This window comes from Vanellus vanellus (assembly GCF_965231255.1).
Source record: "Vanellus vanellus genome assembly, chromosome: 1".
NCBI lineage: Eukaryota > Metazoa > Chordata > Aves > Charadriiformes > Charadriidae > Vanellus > Vanellus vanellus.
The window spans coordinates 57678950-57698200 of record NC_138905.1 but is presented as its reverse complement, the minus strand read 5'-3'; the positions used below and the strand labels follow the sequence as shown (position 1 = coordinate 57698200).

At 54.1% G+C, this 19251-nt stretch overlaps 1 protein-coding gene across 2 annotated transcripts; it reads left to right on the top strand.

Annotated features, from left to right (window-relative positions):
• The first annotated feature begins 311 nt into the window (after positions 1 to 311).
• SYNGR1 (synaptogyrin 1) lies at positions 312 to 17865 on the top strand. 2 transcript variants are annotated; one of them, XM_082498529.1, is made up of 4 exons: positions 312 to 582; positions 12771 to 13008; positions 14435 to 14580; positions 17024 to 17865. In XM_082498529.1, the coding sequence occupies exons 1-4, from the start codon at positions 484 to 486 to the stop codon at positions 17240 to 17242; spliced, it is 702 nt and encodes a 233-aa protein (XP_082354655.1). In that variant the 5' UTR covers positions 312 to 483; the 3' UTR covers positions 17243 to 17865. The 2 variants fall into 2 exon arrangements, with proteins under 2 accessions (XP_082354655.1, XP_082354656.1); XM_082498530.1 differs by lacking the exon at positions 17024 to 17865 and adding an exon at positions 15762 to 16378.
• The last annotated feature ends 1386 nt before the right edge of the window (positions 17866 to 19251 follow it).

Sequence of the window (19251 nt, the reverse complement as noted above, 5' to 3'; positions counted from 1 at the left end):
AACAAAGCGGGGCAGCACCCCCGCCTCCCCCTCCCTGTAGTGGGGTGCCTTTGTGTTCATCCCCTCCCCCCCCCCCCCCCCAGCACAACCCCACGCCGCACCCGCCGTGCCCTCACCCTCCCACACCCCACACCTGCCCCACGGACACCCCACACCTCCCCCCGAGACAGACCCGCTCCTTATCCCCCCCTCTTCCCCCCCGCAGCCATGTGGCTGTGCCGGCGGCCGGGAGGGGGGGGGGGGGGGGGGCGGAGGAGGAGGAGGTGGGTGCGCGCTCTCGTCGCGGCGCGTCCCCGTGGGCGGGAGCGCGCGCGCGCGGCTCGTCGCCGCCGTCGCCGCCGCCGCCGCCGCCGCCGGGCTGCCAAGCAGGGCTCGGCACGGCAGGGCTCGGCACGGCTCGGCGCAGCCCGGTACGGCTCGGCGCAGCCCGGCACCGCCCGCCGAGCCCCCCCCCCCCCGCCTCCCGCCCACCCCCGGGCCGCCATGGACGGGGGCGCCTTCGGAGCGGGCAAAGCCGGCGGCGCCTTCGACCCGCACGCCTTCATCCGGCAACCGCACACCCTCCTGCGGCTCCTCTCCTGGGTAAGGCCCCGCCGGGACCGCGGGCTGCCGCCGGGACCGGTGGCGGTACCGGCACCAGGGCGGGGGGCGTCCCGCCGGGCTGCGGGACGGGAGGGGAGGGGAGGGGGGGCGGTGCGGGGCTCCCTCCGGGACGGGCGGCCGCCACCGGCCCCAACCCCGACCTCTGCATACCTGCGTGTGTATATATATATATACACACACACACACATATATAATCATTATGTTATATACCATTATCTATTATTATATTTCATATACTATTATAATTACATGCTACTATGTATTATATATTTATTATTATATATTTTATATATGCTTGTGTATGCATATGTATCCACATATATAGATACGCATACATCCATTGGTATGTTTCCACACCTCTAGATCCATACACACACAGATGTATATGTACACAGCTCCCTAAGCATTTATTGCTGTATCTCCATATATATATGCATGTACGTTTGGATATATATGTCTGTCTCCATATGTGTATATTTCCATGTGTATAGCCACATATATGTGTGCACTGAGACATGTACAGCCGTATATACATATATATCCATGCGTATGGATATAGGGCCGTATAGATATAAGGCCATATGGGGTGAGAGGACTCTGGTTTGAGGTTTCTTCCCTGGGGAGGGAAGGGGTGAGCCGGGTTGGGCTGTGACCCTGTCTCCATCTCAGCTGTTTTGGGGGTTCGTGTGAGGGTCTTCTCCCCCCGCCTCATGCCAGTGGGTTTATGGCGGGTGCGGGGAGGCAGCGGGATGTGGGGTGATGGGGGGAGCTGGGGGTGATGCTGCAGTCCTGGCGTGGCTCTCCAGCAGGTCAGGGCTTGGGGGTGCTGAGCTCTGGCCATGCCAGGGCGAGTCGGGGGGGGATGTGGGGGCTGGACATCGCTCTGCGTTTTATCCTCATCCTCTCCCACCCACCCCCCAACCTCCTTTCTCTGAGATGCTCTCCGTAATTTGTGAGGAAGGGGGCAGGGGAAAAGGGGGGATCTAAGGCGGGTGGCGGGGAGGGCGCGGGATTCCGGGGGGAAGGTCTCTCCCTCTTCCCGTGACGCCGATCCCATGGCTGCCCCTCTGCAAGAAGGTCATTGGGATTAAGGGAGCGAGAGCTGCAGCACCAAGCCGGCGGGGAGAGATTGAGGTCTCAGCCGGGGAGCGGAGAAGGGAGGGCTGGGAGAGGGAGTAGAGGAGACACATGCGCACCGGAGCGAGGCGGAGAGGCGTCAGGCTGGCTTTGGGAAAAATAAAATAAAAGCATTGCCAGGCGGGGGAAATGAGGAGGGAAAGGGAAGGTGGCCTGCTGCTGGCGCTGGGGAGGCAGCCCTGGTGCTGCCAGCCGGGTGGGTGGATGGTGTCCCTTCTGGGTTGACGTGACTCGGAGGGCGGCCGGAGAGCCCCGAGACAGCCGAGGACGTGATTAATGCAGGCAGTCCGTCTGTCCGTCCATCCATCTGCCTGGGTTTGTTTACAGTACAGCACATGATGCCGGGAGCGGGCTGGCCGTGCCGGGGCTGCCGCTGGGCACCGGCCGAGGGGGTACGTGTGCCCCCTGTGCCCGGCCGGCTGGAGCTGAGCCAGCCTGCGTGCCTGGGGATGATGGACGTGATGTGACCTACAAAGGCTCTCCTGCTGCTAATCTCTGTGGCAGAATTTCCTCTTTCTCTCTCTCTCCCTCTTGGTCTGGTGGTGGTTGGTTTTGTTTTTTTTTCCCTCCCCTTCATCTGAGCACTGCGGGATTTTGGCTTCCCAGAGGCGCCAGGTGAAGGAGAGAGAACGGGAAATATGTTTATTTTTTTAATTAGGCACCTAGTCTGCTTCAGAGTATCTCATATGCTGTTGGCTCGCTCTCCCAGCTCAGCTCCGTGCCCCGCAAGGTCTCCCCGGGCAAGGAGTGCTTCCCAGGGACCATCATCTCCTTGGGACCCTGCGTTGTTTCCCCGCTGCCCATCTGACCTTGACAGAGGACAGGACGGGATTTCCCCCCAGCACTTCACTCGGCCGTGGAAATTAAAGTCTTTTTGCAGGAGCTGGAGGTGCTCCAGGTCAGCGGTCCAGCACGGGAGGCTGGCCCGGCCGTCATGGCGCAAGGCTACGCATGCGCCTCTTCTCTCCCGAAATACGAGTTCCTTCTCCTGCTTTTCCACTGTCTTGGTCTTGTCTCTCCTCCTGAGCATGTCTCCCTCTGCAAAGCCGGGGAGCCACAAGCTCACTCCAGATATTTAGTTGCGGTTTTGTTTTTTGTTTTAAACTTGAGACCAAGAGGGGTCCTCATGGGCATTGAAGTCCTATCTCAGGCTGTCACAAGCATCAGGCCCTTTATGGCCCTGTCCATAAATTGGTCGAACTTTGCTGGAGAAAGACTAATTCATGGGGTTTTTGCCCTTCTCACTCCCTCTGGGAGAGGGTTCAGCGGCTCCAACGGTCAAGGCCTTCCGCTGTAAATCTATTCGTGGCCGGGTTTTTATCCATTTGCTTTTGTGCTCTTGTGCCCTTCAGTTTAAATGGCACTTTCTCCTCCCTGGTGTTTTCCCCTGGGTGTATTTATAGGCTGCGATCGCATCCGCACTTAGCCTTTCTATCGCCAGGCTCTACCACCTAAACTCTTCTGGTGCCGAAGGGCTCTCCCTCCCCGTGGTCTCTGTGAGAGTCCTTCCTTTCACCCACTCTGCCATGCACTGGCAGCACCTTGCCTGCCATCTCCTGAGATCTCATTTGCCTTCATCCTGCTTATGGCATCATCTCCCCGGGGCAAACTGTAGACTCCTTTTGGCCCATTTCACATGATGAGCTTTCACTGAGAGCAGTTCTCGTGATCGCTTCCCCAGGCAGTGACCTTGTGCTCAGGTCATGCTGCCTTTTAGCAGACTTTGTGATGGCACGGAGGTGTGTATGGCTTTCTACCAACAGGCAGCAAAACTGGCTCCTGCCCATGGAGTCTGCAGCCCAATTGAGATGGCGGCAGATCTCCAGGGAGAGCTGCAGGATCAGGAGCAGATGGGGTGACTGAAGGTTATTTATGTTCCTCCTTGCTGAGGAGGCGATGGGATAGGTTTGAGAAGGAGGATGCTAAACTATGGAAAGAGGTTAGCAATTCTGGAGCATCTGTCCACCGTGACAGTGTTGTGAGGCAGCTCAGGTTTCTTGGGTGCTTTGGAGGTCAGGTACAGCAGAGTGAGTATGCATCTCCCTACAGAAAGGTTGCCTGACATGGGTGCTGGCAAGCGGTGGTGGTCCTGCAGAGCACCTGTGTCAGGTTTGGATGTTCAGCCTCAGTGTCAGCCATTTCTCTGCTGCTGCCTGCCCCAGATATGCTTGCCTGGATAAAGCAGCACCTTGTAGTGCAGGGATGCAGCCCTGTGGAGCAGTCCCTCCTGAGCATCTCTGGTTGCGGATGCCTCCAAGGGCATCTGGATCTTGCAGTGAGGGGACTTGTCCAGTCTGGCCAAACTGAAGCTTGCACAACAAAAGCAATGCGCTGCTGGAAGATCCCAGAAGCTTCCCCACCTCTCTGTGGGGAAGAGCAGAACAACTCCCTCCCTATTCCCAGCGGTGGTGATGAGAAGAAAAGCACCTTGCCCTGTTGCGATGGGTGGCTGGGGTTTTCTCTGACTCCTGGTCTTTCAAGGCATTGCTCCATGCCGTGCCCCTTCGCTTGCTGCTGGCTGCAACACGGAGGTGTACTCTGAGCTGAGCTGCATCTCACAGCCAGTGCCCTACAGTAGAAGGGACATGGGTGCATGGGTGGGTTTTTTACCACCTGTTGTGGTTTAATCCCAACCAGCAGCTAGAACCACGCAGCTGCTCGCTCACTCCCCCAGTTTGGATGGGGGAGACAACTGGAAGAGTAAAAGTGAGAAAAAAACCCTTGTGGATGGGTAGACCACCTATGCCTAATAGGTAGAGCAAAAGCTGTGCACGCAAGCAAAGCAAAACAAGTAATTTCATTCACCACTTCCCATCGGCAGGCAGGTGTTCAGCCATCTCCAGGAAAGCAGGGAATATGCGGAATGGCTACTTGGGAACAGAAACGCCATCACTCTGAATGTCCCCACCTTCCTTCTTCTTCCCCCAAGTTCATATGCTGAGCATGACATCACATGGCATGGAATATCCCTTTGGTCAGTCGAGATCAGCTGTCCCACCCGTGTCCCCTCCCAATTTCTTGTGCACTTCCGGCCTGCTCGCTGGCGGGGTGGCATGAGGACCAGAAAAGGCCTTGACTGCTTAGCAACAACCAAAACCACCAGTGCTGTATCAAAAGTATTTCTCATCCCAAATCCAAAACATAGCACTATACCATCTGCTAATAAAAAAAGTTAACTCCATCCCAACTGAAACCACACCACCACCCTGCCCTATAAACCTGCTTTCAGCCCGCTTAGATGACCCAACAGCTGGAACCAGTGGAGCTACAGCTGGAGCTACTGGAGCTGGGTGACCCACACCGAGCTGGAGCTGCGCAACTCCGTGATTGTTCTTGAAATAAAGCAGGCGAGCGTGGGCACATCCCTATGTAATCCCATCGCACCCTGACCCACAGTGCTCTCCGCAGCCGGCACGGGGGAGCTGGGAGGCTCCTTTGCGACCCGCAGGCGTTGGATGTTGCGCTGCCGCCATAAATAAGTAAAATGCTAATTGAAACAGGTTGTTCCAGGCACTCCCAACTGCTTGGAAACCTGCTCACCGGAGAAACCGAAGCGCTGCTCGATGTAAAAGCCTAACAAGGCAAAAGGAACTCGCTTTTTGGAAGCAGGCCCAGCAAGGTGGCTTGAGTGAGAGTATTTCCAACCGCAGCCGCGCAGGCAGAGCAGCCCATTAAAGCTTGCCACACGGATTGAGACACCAAATCTCTCCCTGGCGCCAAGGGCATTGCCCCTCTGGAGAGAGGTTTGGTGAGGAGAGGCGCTGCCTGCCCTCTGTCTCCTCCTTCATCGCCTGCTGCCATTGCCACCACGTCCCCTGGCTGGTGGGAGCACACAGATGTTTCGAGCCGGGATGGGGAGCTGTCCTGTCCCAGGCAGCTCTGGCAGACCACGCAAGGCAGGTGAAGGACAGGAACCGTGTCCCTGGCCTCACCACGACAGGCTGGCACCTGTGAGCTGGAGGACAGGGACAAGCCCCGGTGTGGCAGGGAGCCCTGTCTCCTGCCTTGCCGGCGGGTCCTGGCTTGCCGCGCTGACTCCTGGCTTACAACACCCGTTGCCTCTTCCCCCACACCACCCTTTGCCGTACGGAAAGGACACCTGGCGTGGGCTTGCGGTGGCAGTTAAACTGAGCCTGAGAACTCAGGGGCTGTGTTAGTCTGAAACCAGCTAGCTGCAACCTCCACCTTCTTTCTGTCCCGGCTAAATTTAGCTGAGCTGTTCCCCATGTTCGTGGAGCACAGCCCACGCTCTCTGCCTCTGCTCCTCCACGTGATTTTTGCCCCAGCCACCACACTCGCTGGTTACGTGCTTGTGAGATACGTTGGTGCACGACGAAAGAAAGTTGGCGGTTCAAAGCACGTGCTTTGAGTCAAGCTCTAGGTATGGTTCTTCATGGGAACCCCTTCCTTGGGTCAGCTTCAAAAGGTTTTTTTTGGGATCGCTGTCACTGGGATTGGGTGAGAGGCCACGTCAGAAGATGAGCAATAGATGTGCAGATACACAGGGTGATTGGGGGTTGGATGCAGCAGGTCGCGTTTTTTCCAGTATAGCATTTCCAGGAAAGATCTTGGAGCAGGAACAAATCTCTTGTTAATGGCATTTGCAGATAAAATTTTGAGGAATAGCACGTAGGGACCAACTCTGCTATTTCAAAACAGGAGAGGCACGCAGGTGAGGACCAGAGAAACTGCATGGAGATGAAACATGGGTAAAGCAAACGTTTGTGGCAAAACAAGGCAGCAGAGAGGACTGGTGTGGCAGTGAGAGGAGCAGGCACAGGTGGCAATGGATACGGTCCTCCACCTAGGTTGGCACAGCCAAGCCAAGGAGGGAGAGATGTGTTGCTAGAAAGAAAACTGAACTCTTTCTCATGGAAAAAGATGTGACTTTTGGGCAGTCACTTTGCTGAGCAGCAACCTAGTGATGTAGGCACCACCTGGAAAGCACAGAAGGACCTGGATACCACCATGGAGGTGTGGCCATGGGGAGTTGTCACTAGTAGTGGTGGGACAGCAGATGTTGTTTGACCATGGGAAGCGCGTGAGACCTGCAGGACTGTACGGAGCTTCCCAAAGTCCCTCTCTGGGATACAGCCCCTTCTTTCACCAGCGGGTCCCTTCCCATGGGAAAGCTCTTCCTTCCTCCCCAGGGTGGCATACATGGCTGCTCAGCCAGAGCTGGCTGCCATCGGAGACTTCCCAGCTGCTGGTTCCCAGGGTGCCCCAGCATCGCCCAGGGCTTGGGCTGCTGCGGAGGGGATGATCGACCGGGGTTCCCTAGCACGAGTCTGGCAGGAGGTGGAAGGGTTAATGGCCGGCCTGTTGGCTGCCAAGCCATGCATGAAAAAAAAAAGCCGGCTGGCCAGGAAAGCCTGTCCCAGATCCCGTGGCAGGAATTAGGGATTGGGAGCCTTTCTCCTTTCCATCACCTGCTCCGGCTCAGCCCCGGCTGGGGAGGTGGTGGGTTGGGGAGGTGGTGCCATGTGGCTGCTGGCCCGGGAGGGTGAGCTGGGAGGGAGGTGCTGGCATACCCGGGCTCTTCCCTCGCCCAAAGCTCAGGGAAATTGGGTACAAGTGGGTACGGGGAGGCCGGTCCCCTCCAGCACCCACACAGGGCTCAGACACGCCATCGAGACCGTGGGCAGGAGTCGCTCGCTGCCTGCGTGGTGCCGGCTGGAGGGAATAAATATAGGCTGCCTGTTTCCAAGCTGCCAGTCCCATGCGTATCAAAAGCTGCATATGTTTCCTTCAAAATGAACTAAATACAAGTGGATTTAATGATGATGATAATAATAATAATAATTCATGTCTGTGCAGGGCTCTCCAAAGCTTCCCAGAGACTCCATTTGCGAGTGGCTGCATGAAAATGAAAGCCACATCAGCTCTGCCAGTTTATCGTTTGCACTCTTCCCTCGCTCTTGCTTTCTTTTTAAACAGATTTATTCCTGGTCATTACCAGATCAGACACAGAAGAGGTTATTGCTTCATTCTGCCTGAGGTGGATTTGATTTGAAGTCCCACGAGGAATATTATGTGACCAAACTATTTCCTCTCTTTAATAGAATAAAAAGGGGGTTTGGTGGAGGGAGAGACAACACGCACTGCGACAGAGCCTGTGACCAGAGGGCACTGCAGCGAGCCCAAGCAGGCAGCTCGACAGAAACCCTCTTCAGCCTCATCCCCGCTATGACCATCTTGGGGATCTTGGGGATGAAGCCAGGAGGCAGCGTGACAAACTCCTGGGATGAGGTGCAGGAAAATCCTAGTGCACTGCCGGAGGCTGGCCGTGCTGTGGCTCCATCACATGATGCTCAGGAGCATCTGATGCAGGGCTGGGGATGGGCAGCGTGGTGGAAAGCCTCACATGATGCTCAGGAGGTTTCGCCTGGCTTTCTGCGGGGCTGAGCCTGCAGCGAGGAGGTGGGGAGGGACCAGAGAGCCTCTCCTCTGAGGGCTCATCTCTTGTTTTTTGCCTCTGGCAAAATCAGATCCCCCAGTTCGGTGAGGGGAAAAAAAACAAAAAAAAAGGTATTTTATGGTGGGATGCAACCTTTTGCCTGTTCTGCACTATTCTTGCTGTAATGAGCCCTTACACACCTGTAATGGCCAGCATGAGCCCCTTGAGAAATCGGGACAGGGAAACTCTCAGCCTCTCCCCATCTGCCCCCTGCAGCTTAGCATTATGTTCATTTTGCTGCGTCTTTCGGCAAGTTGCTCTGTCTGTCAGCTTTGCAAAGCGCCCGGCTCTGGGCTTCGCTTGGTGCCTTGGAGCTCTTTGATGGAAACAGAAGTCTAGGAAAATCATTGCAAGAACTTGTGTGGATGTGATGTTTAAGGAGTGGTGAAGTCAAGAAAAGCCATGTCCCAGCAGCAACACTGAGTTGGTCACATCTTCTCCACGTGCTGTTTTATGTCTCTTTTTTTGAGCGTAGCTGAATATATTACTGCTTATTAAATGCTCACCTTCAGACAGGCCACACACCTGCCCAATTAACATTGCTCTTGGAGGCTTAAGGAAACCCTCTCAACCTATAAATCTAGTTACTTAAGTCCTGTCGACTGACTTGAACAGCCTTGCTGAAGAAATGAGGCTGCTGAGGTGCACAAAGCTGGGGATGGATGGCCGGTTTTCGTCGCCGAGCATCAGAAAGCGGCTAATGATCTCCCTCCGTGGAGCAGAAGGATGGGCTGTGTTTGGGGGGGTCGGGATGCAGTGCTTTGCAGCCGCCTCCCATCTGCCTTCCGACAGGTCACTTCCCTGCATCTCGGTGCTCAGTCAGGAGAAGACTCCTGCCATCTTCTCTTTGCTTCCTCTTTGCAGCTGGATGCGTATGTTGGACCATTTCATTAGTGGCTGTAGGCAAGACTTTGTGCAGCCAGGCTTCGCTCTGCCAAACAGGGGTAGAAGGAACGAGCAGCAGTAACGCAGAGGGGCAAGAGGCTTGTGCTAGTGCTGCTGGTATCTGGCATGTCTTCAGAAGCGCCGCAGATGTGATGGGAACGGGAACGTAAATGCTTCATCCTTGCAAACTTGGTGCTTTGTTCATAATCCAGGCAGCACTCATACTGCACCTGCTGCCCACATCATCTCTGCACGGGCACAGATTGTGAAATCAAGGAAATAAAAAATACTTGCTTTTTCTAAGATGACTTGCCACGTCATTGAGCTTCCACCCACCCACCCCCTTCCCAACAAGAAATAGCTGCCATGGATTAAGTGCGCGACGGTTTCTCCTGAGGACTGCGAGATCTGGGCTCTCATAATTACTATTTTTTCTAGAAAATTGTTTGTCTGTGCACTTGCAGCAACAGTTTCTGGGTACCGACATCACAGGGATAAAATGGGTGACTCTGCCTGTCAGCAGCAGCAGTGATCGTCTCTTTTCCTGCTGTTCAGCTCTGCCTGCCGGGCTGAAACCTCTGGTTTGAGCCTGCCTGTTCTTGCCCACTCGGTGTTATCCCGTCCAGCTCAAGGCTGCTGTGCACAGCAGATCCTCACAGTGTTTTGCTGTGCCGTGAGGGCGGTGGTAGGCTGGCAAAGGGAGCAAGCTCTCTCCGCTGCCACTGACTTTGCCCTCTCTGCAGCGCTGGGGAGCAGAGCATGGACCAGAGCTGATACCAGTGGTGAGGAAAATGGAGAGGAGGAGACATCCCTTAAGCTACTGTGCTTTGGTCCGGAGAAAGCTTTCCTAAGGACAGAGAGTACTTTGGGGTGGCTGTTTCGGGACACAGAAGATAAGCATCTGCAGTGACTTGTTCTGCTCACGAGTGATAATACCCTTAGTGGAATCTCCCCCAAAAAACTCCTAAGATAATTCTAAATCAGGTGGTTGCATGTAAATCATACCTTGGGCTCCTCCAGGCTGCCAAACAGGTTTGTCTTCATAGGAGAGAAGTTGTGGCATCTTGGCTGACCGAAGATGGAGAAAGGAAGTTAGGAATGCCACCTCTGCTTGAAAATTAGGGAGATGGAGATGTCCCTCTGGTCTCGTGACTGAGCTGTGTCTTTATGATGTGCCAGTGTAAAAAGGTATGAAAGAGCAAATGCAAAAAGGAATTTTTCTGCTTCTTTCACTCGCAGATGAGAGCTCTTCCAGGCCAGCAGCAAACCCAAAGATAAGAGTAGAGGGAAGATGTGTATCAGGATATGAGCAGAGTAAACAGAGGTGTCTCTGGGGAGCGGCCATTACAGAAGTTCGTTCATCCCAAATGAGTAAGCAGAGACTCGCAATACAGCCTGTTGCAAGGGTTGACCTGACTCAGGGAATCGACGTTTTGCCAGTTTTGAGCCCTAAACCAAAACTGAACACCAGACTATGCCACTTTTGAGGCTGTTTCTCATCTTCCAAAGAGGAGATGTGCTTTCTGTCTAATGCTGTGGAAAATGGGGCACCCACTTTGTCATCCCGATATAGGGAGGTTGGTACTTCAGGTGGCAGCATCAGTGCTGGTCACAGCCTCGCATTGGGATGTCACTTCAGGTGTCTGTCAGCTCCCCCTCAGGTTAGAAGAACATGCTGTTACTGCCAGTGGTCCTAGGCAGTCCTGTCAGCCCAACCTGTTGTGAAGGTGAGAATTCCCACTGAAAGAGCCTGGCTGTAATTGTGTGCAATTTTGCTGCTTTCCAAACTATTCACGCTGAAATTTTGAAGACCAGACCTTTGCTTCAGGCAGAAGATATTTTTATTTAATTTTCATGGGCAATTTCTGCAAAGTGGGATCAATCTCGATTTTCAAGAAGATGGAGGAGGAGGACACCTGAGTTGTTTTAGTGCCAAGCTTGAAAAGCTCTTGTGAACTTTCAGAAAACCCATATAGTCCCCATGCTTAGGAGCACTGGCTTCCAGCTTTTTCTGTTTGCTCTAGCATGTCAAAAATGCGCCCAATCTCAGCAACCCAAGTGTGACCCAATTATGAGCCTTTTGGTGAAAAAACAATATTGCTGTCAGTGGATACTTGTTAGAGTTTGACACCTGAAACGTGGTCAGCATTGAGTATCTGCCCAAGGGCTGTTGGGGACTGTGAGTATGGTTCTTCCTCTGGTTCTTGATGCTACAGGTCAAATAGCAGAGGTCTGTACTGTGGGTCTCAGGCATCCAACCCCACCAATGATAGATGGTGTATTGGGTTGGCATTAATCAACAGTTAATTTTCTCTGCACTCACAAAGCTACTTCTCCGCTTTCTGGGTTGTCTGCCATGTCCTCTTCTGGTGCTTGGTTAGGTCAAGTGGTACTGGGGTCCTTCTGACCTAGCAAACTCTTGACCTACCTCGACTCCCTGCAGGAGACTTGGCCACCTCATCTTCTTGTGTGCTGCTTCTCCTTGTGGGTTGGGTGGTGGTTCCAAGGGTGCCAGGCTCCTGTTGTGCAGACAACTCCCAGGCTAGCAGAGTGCCCTGGTGACGTCCTAGTGCACGTCATATCTATGTGCACCCCATGCTTGAGGTGCAATTTTCCATCTGCCTGGGGCCCTTGCAGGCAGCCTGTAGTCTGGCTGTTGCTGCTGAGGGTCTGCAAAGACAAATCTGTACATGCTGCCTTAATCTTCCCCTTGTTCTCCTATGGCTGCGAGGGGAAGCTGTTTATTTGAAATGTAGGACTGCGGCTGCTGTAAATAGTTCTCTGCTTTGGTGAACCTGCTGTATCAAAGAGGGACAGCCTCGTGGCAGGTGACAAAGGCTAAACCCGTGAGCGAAGATTAGACCAGCAACTGCGGATTATGGCATTTCTACCTGGACTCACCCTTAATTCTATCTGATTTAAAATAACATGAAGCGGCAGTGGCGGTGACGAGTAGGGAGAACTCATGGTGGCCCTGCCAGGTGGACCTGAAGGGGGGATGTTTGGCCTGTGAAATCTGTGGGGAAGGTTGGAGGGTGTTTGCATATGGGTGAGTGGGCAGGAGGACAGGTCCTGGGCTGATGGAAAACTGGTGGCGAGAGGTGTGTGACGTGCGGGGAGATGGGGAGAGCGGTAGTCCGGCAGAATGGAGCTGCAGAGCAAGCAGGGCTGTGGATTGTGGGGGGGTGGATGGGGAAAAGAGCACAGTAGCTGAATAGATAAAATTAGTGAACAAATGCGTGGTAGAAACAATGAATTCCTAGAAGGGAAAGGAGTGGGTGGGAGAATAAATGCAGACTAAGAGGATTTCCACTACTTGGAGCCCTTGTATGCAGGCACCAGCACCAAAACCATATCCCAATTTACACTCCACGTCGCCTCCCTGTGTGTCTGTGGGAAGCCACCCTTACTCCAGACTGCGACTGCTTTACTTCGCTTTAGATCAGATGGATAAAAAGGCTCAAATCTAAAAGTGTCCTATTTTAAGTTAATCCTCAGAAATAAAATGAGACCATCTCCCTGTAAATTCCCTGTGGCTACAGCCCAGGGAAGGCAGCGGGACAGGAGCTCAAGCAGAGCAGAGAGGTGCCTGCGAAGGGTGTCTGTCCCCTGCAGACCTCTGCTCCTTTGCGCTGGTCCAGAGAGATGGGGCTTGCCCTGATGTGTCTCCTGCCTCCCTCCCTGCCAGGTGTTCTCCATCGTGGTGTTTGGCTCCATTGTCAATGAAGGGTACGTGAACCGCCTGGACGAGTCACAAGAGCACTGCATTTTCAACCGCAATCGCAATGCCTGCAACTATGGCATTACCGTGGGTGTCCTCGCCTTCCTCAGCTGCCTTCTTTACCTGGCTCTGGATGCCTACTTCCCACAGATCAGCAGCGTCAAGGACCGCAAGAAGGCAGTACTCTCGGACATCGGAGTTTCGGGTGAGCTTGCTGGCTGGTTGGCCATAGTGCTTCTCTCCACCAGCAAGGGAGAGGGATGGAGCGTCTGACACCTAGCAGGTCAAGTCGCTCCTAGCAGGGAAGTCTCTGTTCCTTGCTCTCTCAGGTCTTCTCTCTCTCTCCTTTTCTTTCCCCTTCTCCTCAGCCAATCTGGCTGATGCCTCTCTGCTGTTCTCCATAGGTGTAGCTCAGGGAGCCCTTTAAAACCAGCAGGTCTTGCCTCCCTGCATGCTTATGCTTGTTAAGGCCAAGTGTTGATGCCTCTGGAGATGCTACTTCCTTCTTTTCCAGCTCCAGGTGATTGAACCCCATATATTTTAACATAAAAAAACGTTGAGAGTTTCATGCAGGCTGACTAAACCAGTCCTCCTAGGTTACCTGGCATTCCCCATGGGAATAGCTGTGTGGGACTTCATCCAGCCCTGAGGCTTATTCTAACTTATAGTCAGATCTCTCCATCCCCAGTAGTGTGTTGAAGTGACAGACAGAGTGATGGTGCCTGTGTACTACGTGGATGTGTAACGCCATTCAGTAGCGTCACGGGGAGGCGCTTTGCTATCGTGCTGTGATCCTGAGTTGCTCTCCTGGCTGACTCCGGCCATACAGGCAAACTTCTCCATGTCAGGGTCCCCCCCCAGATGGTTTGTCAAAGGGGCCATGAGTGGAGCGAGGGCAGGATCGGGTGCAGCACCTGAACTTGTTTAGGACTTCTGGCTTGCAAGTTTGTTCATGGTTAGCCCCTTTCCTAGCAGTCCTGTGTACAACTAACAAGAGAAGGGGGAAGGAGTGAGCCCTGTTTTGCTGCCACTTAAGAACACCCATTTCCCTCCACTCCTCTCCACCAGCTGCCAGTCTGGACTCGGCGCTCACCCCTACCTTCACCCCTTTCCCAGGATTGCAGTATGTTAATGATTCTTCAGCACCTTTCCTCCGCGTGTGTCCCTTAGCCTGTGCTGTCTCTCTGCAACTGCAGGCTGGCTGCTTCCCACTCTTCTGCAGCTCCCTTGGAAGGAATTGCTCTTCGCTTGTCCTTGTAGGAGAGGGTTGTGAAGCAGTGGCTGTTTCAGAGAGCCCAGGTGATTGCTCCTGTACTGGAAGCCCTTCAGGCTCCCTCCCAAGGCCAAATGCAAGTCCTGTGATCAATCCAAACACGAGCAAATGAACTCTCCTGAGGTACTTTCTGCAGACACCTATCGTCACCTTGACAATTCAGCTGTCAGCGAGCCTGCCATCTCGCTTGGGCTTAGACAGGCTGTGCAGTCAGGGTTTGCCCCAGTCTGCAACATGCTGGTGGGTCTTGCAGGGTTGAAGTTTCCAGAGAAACATGATGTGTTTATGTTCTGTTCACACATACCTTCTTGATGTCTCTCCCCTTTCTTTTCGGCATGCTGGTGGTGGTCCATCCCAGCCTTTTGGGCATTCCTCTGGTTCGTTGGCTTCTGCTTTCTGACCAACCAGTGGCAAGCTTCAAAAAAAGAGGACAACCCAATGAATGAAGGAGGGGATGCAGCCCGAGCAGCCATCACGTTCTCGTTCTTCTCCATCTTCACCTGGGTGAGTACAGCAGCCATGATGTTGGATCAAGTGTCCTCTGCACTGTATTAGCTTGTGGGGAGTGGAGGGTGACTGGCTAAGAGTGGTTCCCTCTGAGATCTCAGTTCATATGGCTTCTGAGAAGGAAAAGCTGGAAGGGAGGTGGTTAGGAGGTAAACTTGGGAAACAAGGGCTCAAAAACTTACGTGAAAGAAGGTGCTAAAGGATTAATAAGCACAACGGGTAAGACAGTCCCATATCCCAGTAAGGAATGTCCTTGACAAACCTCTAATATGACCTTGGACAAGCCAGCTCCCCAAGCATCATTTTCCCTGTCTGTCAGAGGACTTGAACAGCATTTTCACCTCACAGACACTAAGCAGAGAAGGGAGCTTCAGGCTGGGGGTTGCACCCATCTCCCTCCCTGCTTTGCTCTCATCGTGTGAAATGTCATCAGTGGCCAGAAGAGGCGGTGATTGATCAGCGTCCCTCTGGGATCTGCCTCTGCACCCATGACTGCAGCACTGCCTCACTGGGTCACTTCTTAAAAAGATGATGGAGCTGTCTCGTAAGATTGCCCTTTCCCCAGCAGTTCGTTATTACTAGTTTCCTGGAAAAAATGTGGTGTGCAATATAAATATCCCCCATGGTTTCCTCCCGTCTCTGAAAGCACCAAGCCTGAGTGATTTTCGTCTGAAGTGACAGGATAGTGCCGAGCAGGAAAGCATTTTAGACCAGTCTCCATGTATAAGTCCTTGTGGCTTTATCTTCTCCTCCCCCTATGTGCCTTAATGTTGGGCAGAGGCTGGGTAGGAAGGGTGCCATAAGACCACAAAGCTGTCAGAGAAGAAGGGGAACTGCAAAGAGTTGTGCAGTCAGCATCCTCGCCAAGGTGACACCAAGCAGGGGCAAGGGACAGGAGCGTGTGTGTGTGTGTGTCCCCGCTAGCTGTATCCTGCATTCGAGTGCTGCCGAAAAGCCCCTTGCAAGCTCCAGCAGAAAGTGTGACAAGGAGCAAGGTTTTTGCAAGAGGTCCCTCAGGACTCTTTTCGAGATGCCACCTGCAGTGGTCCTTCCTGATGCACAGGCTTGCGAGTGGCTAAATAGGCATCCTCTTCCCCAGGTTCCTTGGGGTTTTTATTTCAATCCAGTTTGCTCTTCCTTACTGATTCTCCTCCCCACACCCCTCTCTCTCCTCACAGGGCTTCCTCACGTTTCTGGCTTTCCGGAGACTCAGAGACATTACTTTTCAGGAAGAATACAACACCCTGTTCCCTAACTCCCCATCCTTGCTGCCTTAGTGCCCCTCGCTGATGGGGGAATTTGGGGGAAGGGGCGGAGGGATGCAGCTGGAGGAGGTTACTGAGCAGAGACGGTTCCAGTGCCCTGACCACAGATGCGTGGTCACTGCAGGGCACGGCGTGGGAAGACACGGGCCATTGAACTGGAGCGGGGTTATCCACTGAACAGGGGGTCTCCCTCTTGGGAGATGGAACTGGCAATTTCTCCTCCTCCTCTTCTGCTCCCTTCACTCCCTCACCCGTACCCTAACTAATGCTGCGTAACACCGCTGTGCCTTTCTTTTGATGACTGCTCAGACCTAATACTTCAGCCAGGAGATGCCCTCCGCCCCCACCACTTTATCTCCTCCATTTCGTCCCAGCCCTCATTCCCCAAAAACCTCTCTCCTTGTCAACTGCTAGACTGCTCACCTCTATCAGGGATGCTCTGGGACAATGAGCCACGCCTGCTGGGGTCCGCAATTCTGAACCCCGTGCCTGGGCTCCCTCAGTCCACCAAAGGGTGTCTTGCCTGCAGTGCCTGGGGCAGGAGACAGCAGTATGCTTGCTAACCATCCCATGGTCAGGGGAGTGGCCACCTTGCCTCCTGCTGCTCCTTCCCAAGGTCTGTGCTGCACCGCGCGGATGATGGCCAGTGAAGGGGTGACCACCACCTCGCTACTCCAGGTCAAGTCCCACTCTTCTTCCCGGCCTCTGCAGGCGAAACGGCTGCATACATCCAACCCGGCAGAGGAACCTGCTGTGGTGTTGCTGAGGCAGATTGCCTTCCCAGGGGCAGGAGGGGCTGAATGGGATAACCACCTGCCAACTGAGCCTCTGCGACCTGTGCCATGTGGGTGAAACCCCACCGCTGGGCAGGAGGTGCCCAGCACACCCCAGAGAGAGCGGGGAGCCCCGACAGGCTGCATGCAGCCATCTGGGCTTGCAGCCATCCCTGCCCAGCCCTCCTCTCTCCTGGCCAGCTCGCACTTTCCGTGGGACAGCCTGAACCTCCATGCTCTCGGGGTTGTTTCACCGGTGGTCTGCCAGGGGGGCCTCGCACACTAATCCGTAACCACTACTAACCCCACTTTTGTTTGTTTCTCTTTCTCGGTACGTTCCCCCTCTCTTTCTCCCCTCCCCTCTCCGCTTCCCATCTCTTCCCTCCACCTCCTCCCTTAAAGGTGGGCCAGGCATTCCTGGCTTATCAGCGTTTCCAGCTGGGTGCCGATTCGGCCCTCTTCTCCCAGGACTACATGGACCCAAGCCAGGACTCCGGCATGCCTTATGCTCCCTACACGAACGAGGAAGATGCTACAGATGCGGTGGGGACATACCAGCAGCCCCCTCCAGCAGATGCTTTCGACACCGAGACACAGGGGTACCAAACACAGAACTACTGAGCCACCGATGCCCCTTTCCCTTCCCCTTTCCCTTCTGCCCCCTTTCCCACTGCCGGCAGAAAGCCGAGGCACAAACCAGACACGTGCGTAGTGGCACAAGAGGTGGCTCTCAGCTATGCTCCAGCCTTCTGGGTCATCTGTTTTTATTTATTGTTTTTAAAAAAGAAAAAAAAAAAAGAGAAAAAAAGGTTTCCCCATCACCTCTTCCTTCTCCTCCCTCCCAAAACTACCTGTCAGAACCAAATTCTTCCAAAATCTGTCATCGCATCGTGACAGGAAGGTCCCCCTTCCCTCTTCTCCCTCCTGCCTTGCTGCGGAGGGCAGAATCTGGCAGGTGGGCAGGAGAGGGGTGATGGCACCAGCAGGGCAGGGGGGAGGATGCTGGAGGCAGAAAGGAAGGAGTGAGAGGGACCAGGGACCTTTCTAGAAGAGACAGTGTCACTAAAGGCTGGAGTAGGCGTGGGAGGCATCTGAATTGGGCTGGAGGAGCTGGTGGCTCAAGGAAGGGACGGTGTTTGAGTTAGCATGCAGGCGTGTGAGGGTGGAGGGGGGGCTGGATGGGAGCAGGATTGGTGTTCCCCATGCAAAGACAGGGGGACTTTTCTCTGCCATGTGCTAGTGAGGGAGGGGTGCCTTATTTTTAGAGGGTTTGGGAAGAAGTGGTATTGGGGGGGGGATAACACAAAGAGATAAAATGGGAAGGGAGGGAGGAAGATTTGCAGGTACAATCAAAAACCACAGGCAAGTCTGTAGGTTACAGCGAGAGACTCGGCAGAGCAGAGGGGCAGTGCCATGAGTGTCACTCCTTCCCCAGCCTCCTTGGATGGAGGTGGAGATGGTTCCCCTCGCCTGTACGTCCTGCTTGCCACTCTTCTCAGACCAGTGTTTGGTGAGACAGGGGGAGAGCCATGCCCAGTCCCTGGCCCCCAGGAGCAGTCCCTGTGGGAGGGAAGATGGAGGAGGTGGACTTCTAGGGGGTCTTGAGAGCCCTTGTTCCCAGCTGGGCTGGTTCGAGGGGGAGAGGAGAACTTTGCCATTTCACCCTGGGCAGGAGGAGGAGAAGAAAGACAGTTTCACTCCTCAGGTCCTGCTGAACTCTCCTCTGTTCCTCTGTTACCACATTGCAAAGGCTTTTGCTGACACCATCTTTGTAGCACACAGGAATGGAGCAGGACTCCCCCCAGAAAGAAAGACTGCTGCTGGGACAGCCAGCGTGCATCTAGCTCTTGCACAGGGGTGCAGTCAAGCGGGAAAGGGTCCTGCCCTGCATGGCTGCGCTTTGCCTCCCACTCAGATAAGAAGGGGGTCTTAGTGTGCAGAGAACTGGTTGGGGCCAGACTAAGCTCTCTGAAAACTGGTCTTGCTGTACTTTACGTAGAGTATACCTTAGTGTGTCTTCTGCAGCATCTCAGATCCTGGCTGTCTTTAAAAGCCTCATCTAGGTGGCAGCAGTGACTCTCAGATAGAGCTCGTATGGACATCATTCCACACTCCTCATGATTTTGCTTCAAGTAAAGACACAGCTGTGGAAGCACACTGTTTATTCCAGGATAGAAGTAAGGTCTCTGTGAGGACGGTCCCTAAAGGGAAATAATTCAGCAATAGCCACCTGGACAATTCTCCCCAGCACAGACATCTCTCAGAGCACAAGAAGCAGGGTATGCCTTGCAGCTCCATCCCCCAGGCAGCCACCCTGCTCCACACAATACTGACCCCAGTAGCAGAGATCGGGAGCAGACCCAAAATCCGTAGGTGCTCCCCCTGAGAGTCCAGCCTATTCCCTGTAGCACCCTTAGGAGTTGGGAGGATGGGACACAGGTCTGACCTGTGGTTGTGGGAACATCTCATCTGGAGGACACCGAGGTTACCAGTCCTTCCCTGCCTCCCAGCGCAACTCCTCTCCAGCTGCCCCACAACAATAGGGAAGGGGTAGAAACCGTAGAACTGCAGGTCCCAAGAGGGAAAAGGGGCAGTTCTCCGCTGTATATGGGCACCATTTCTACCTGCTC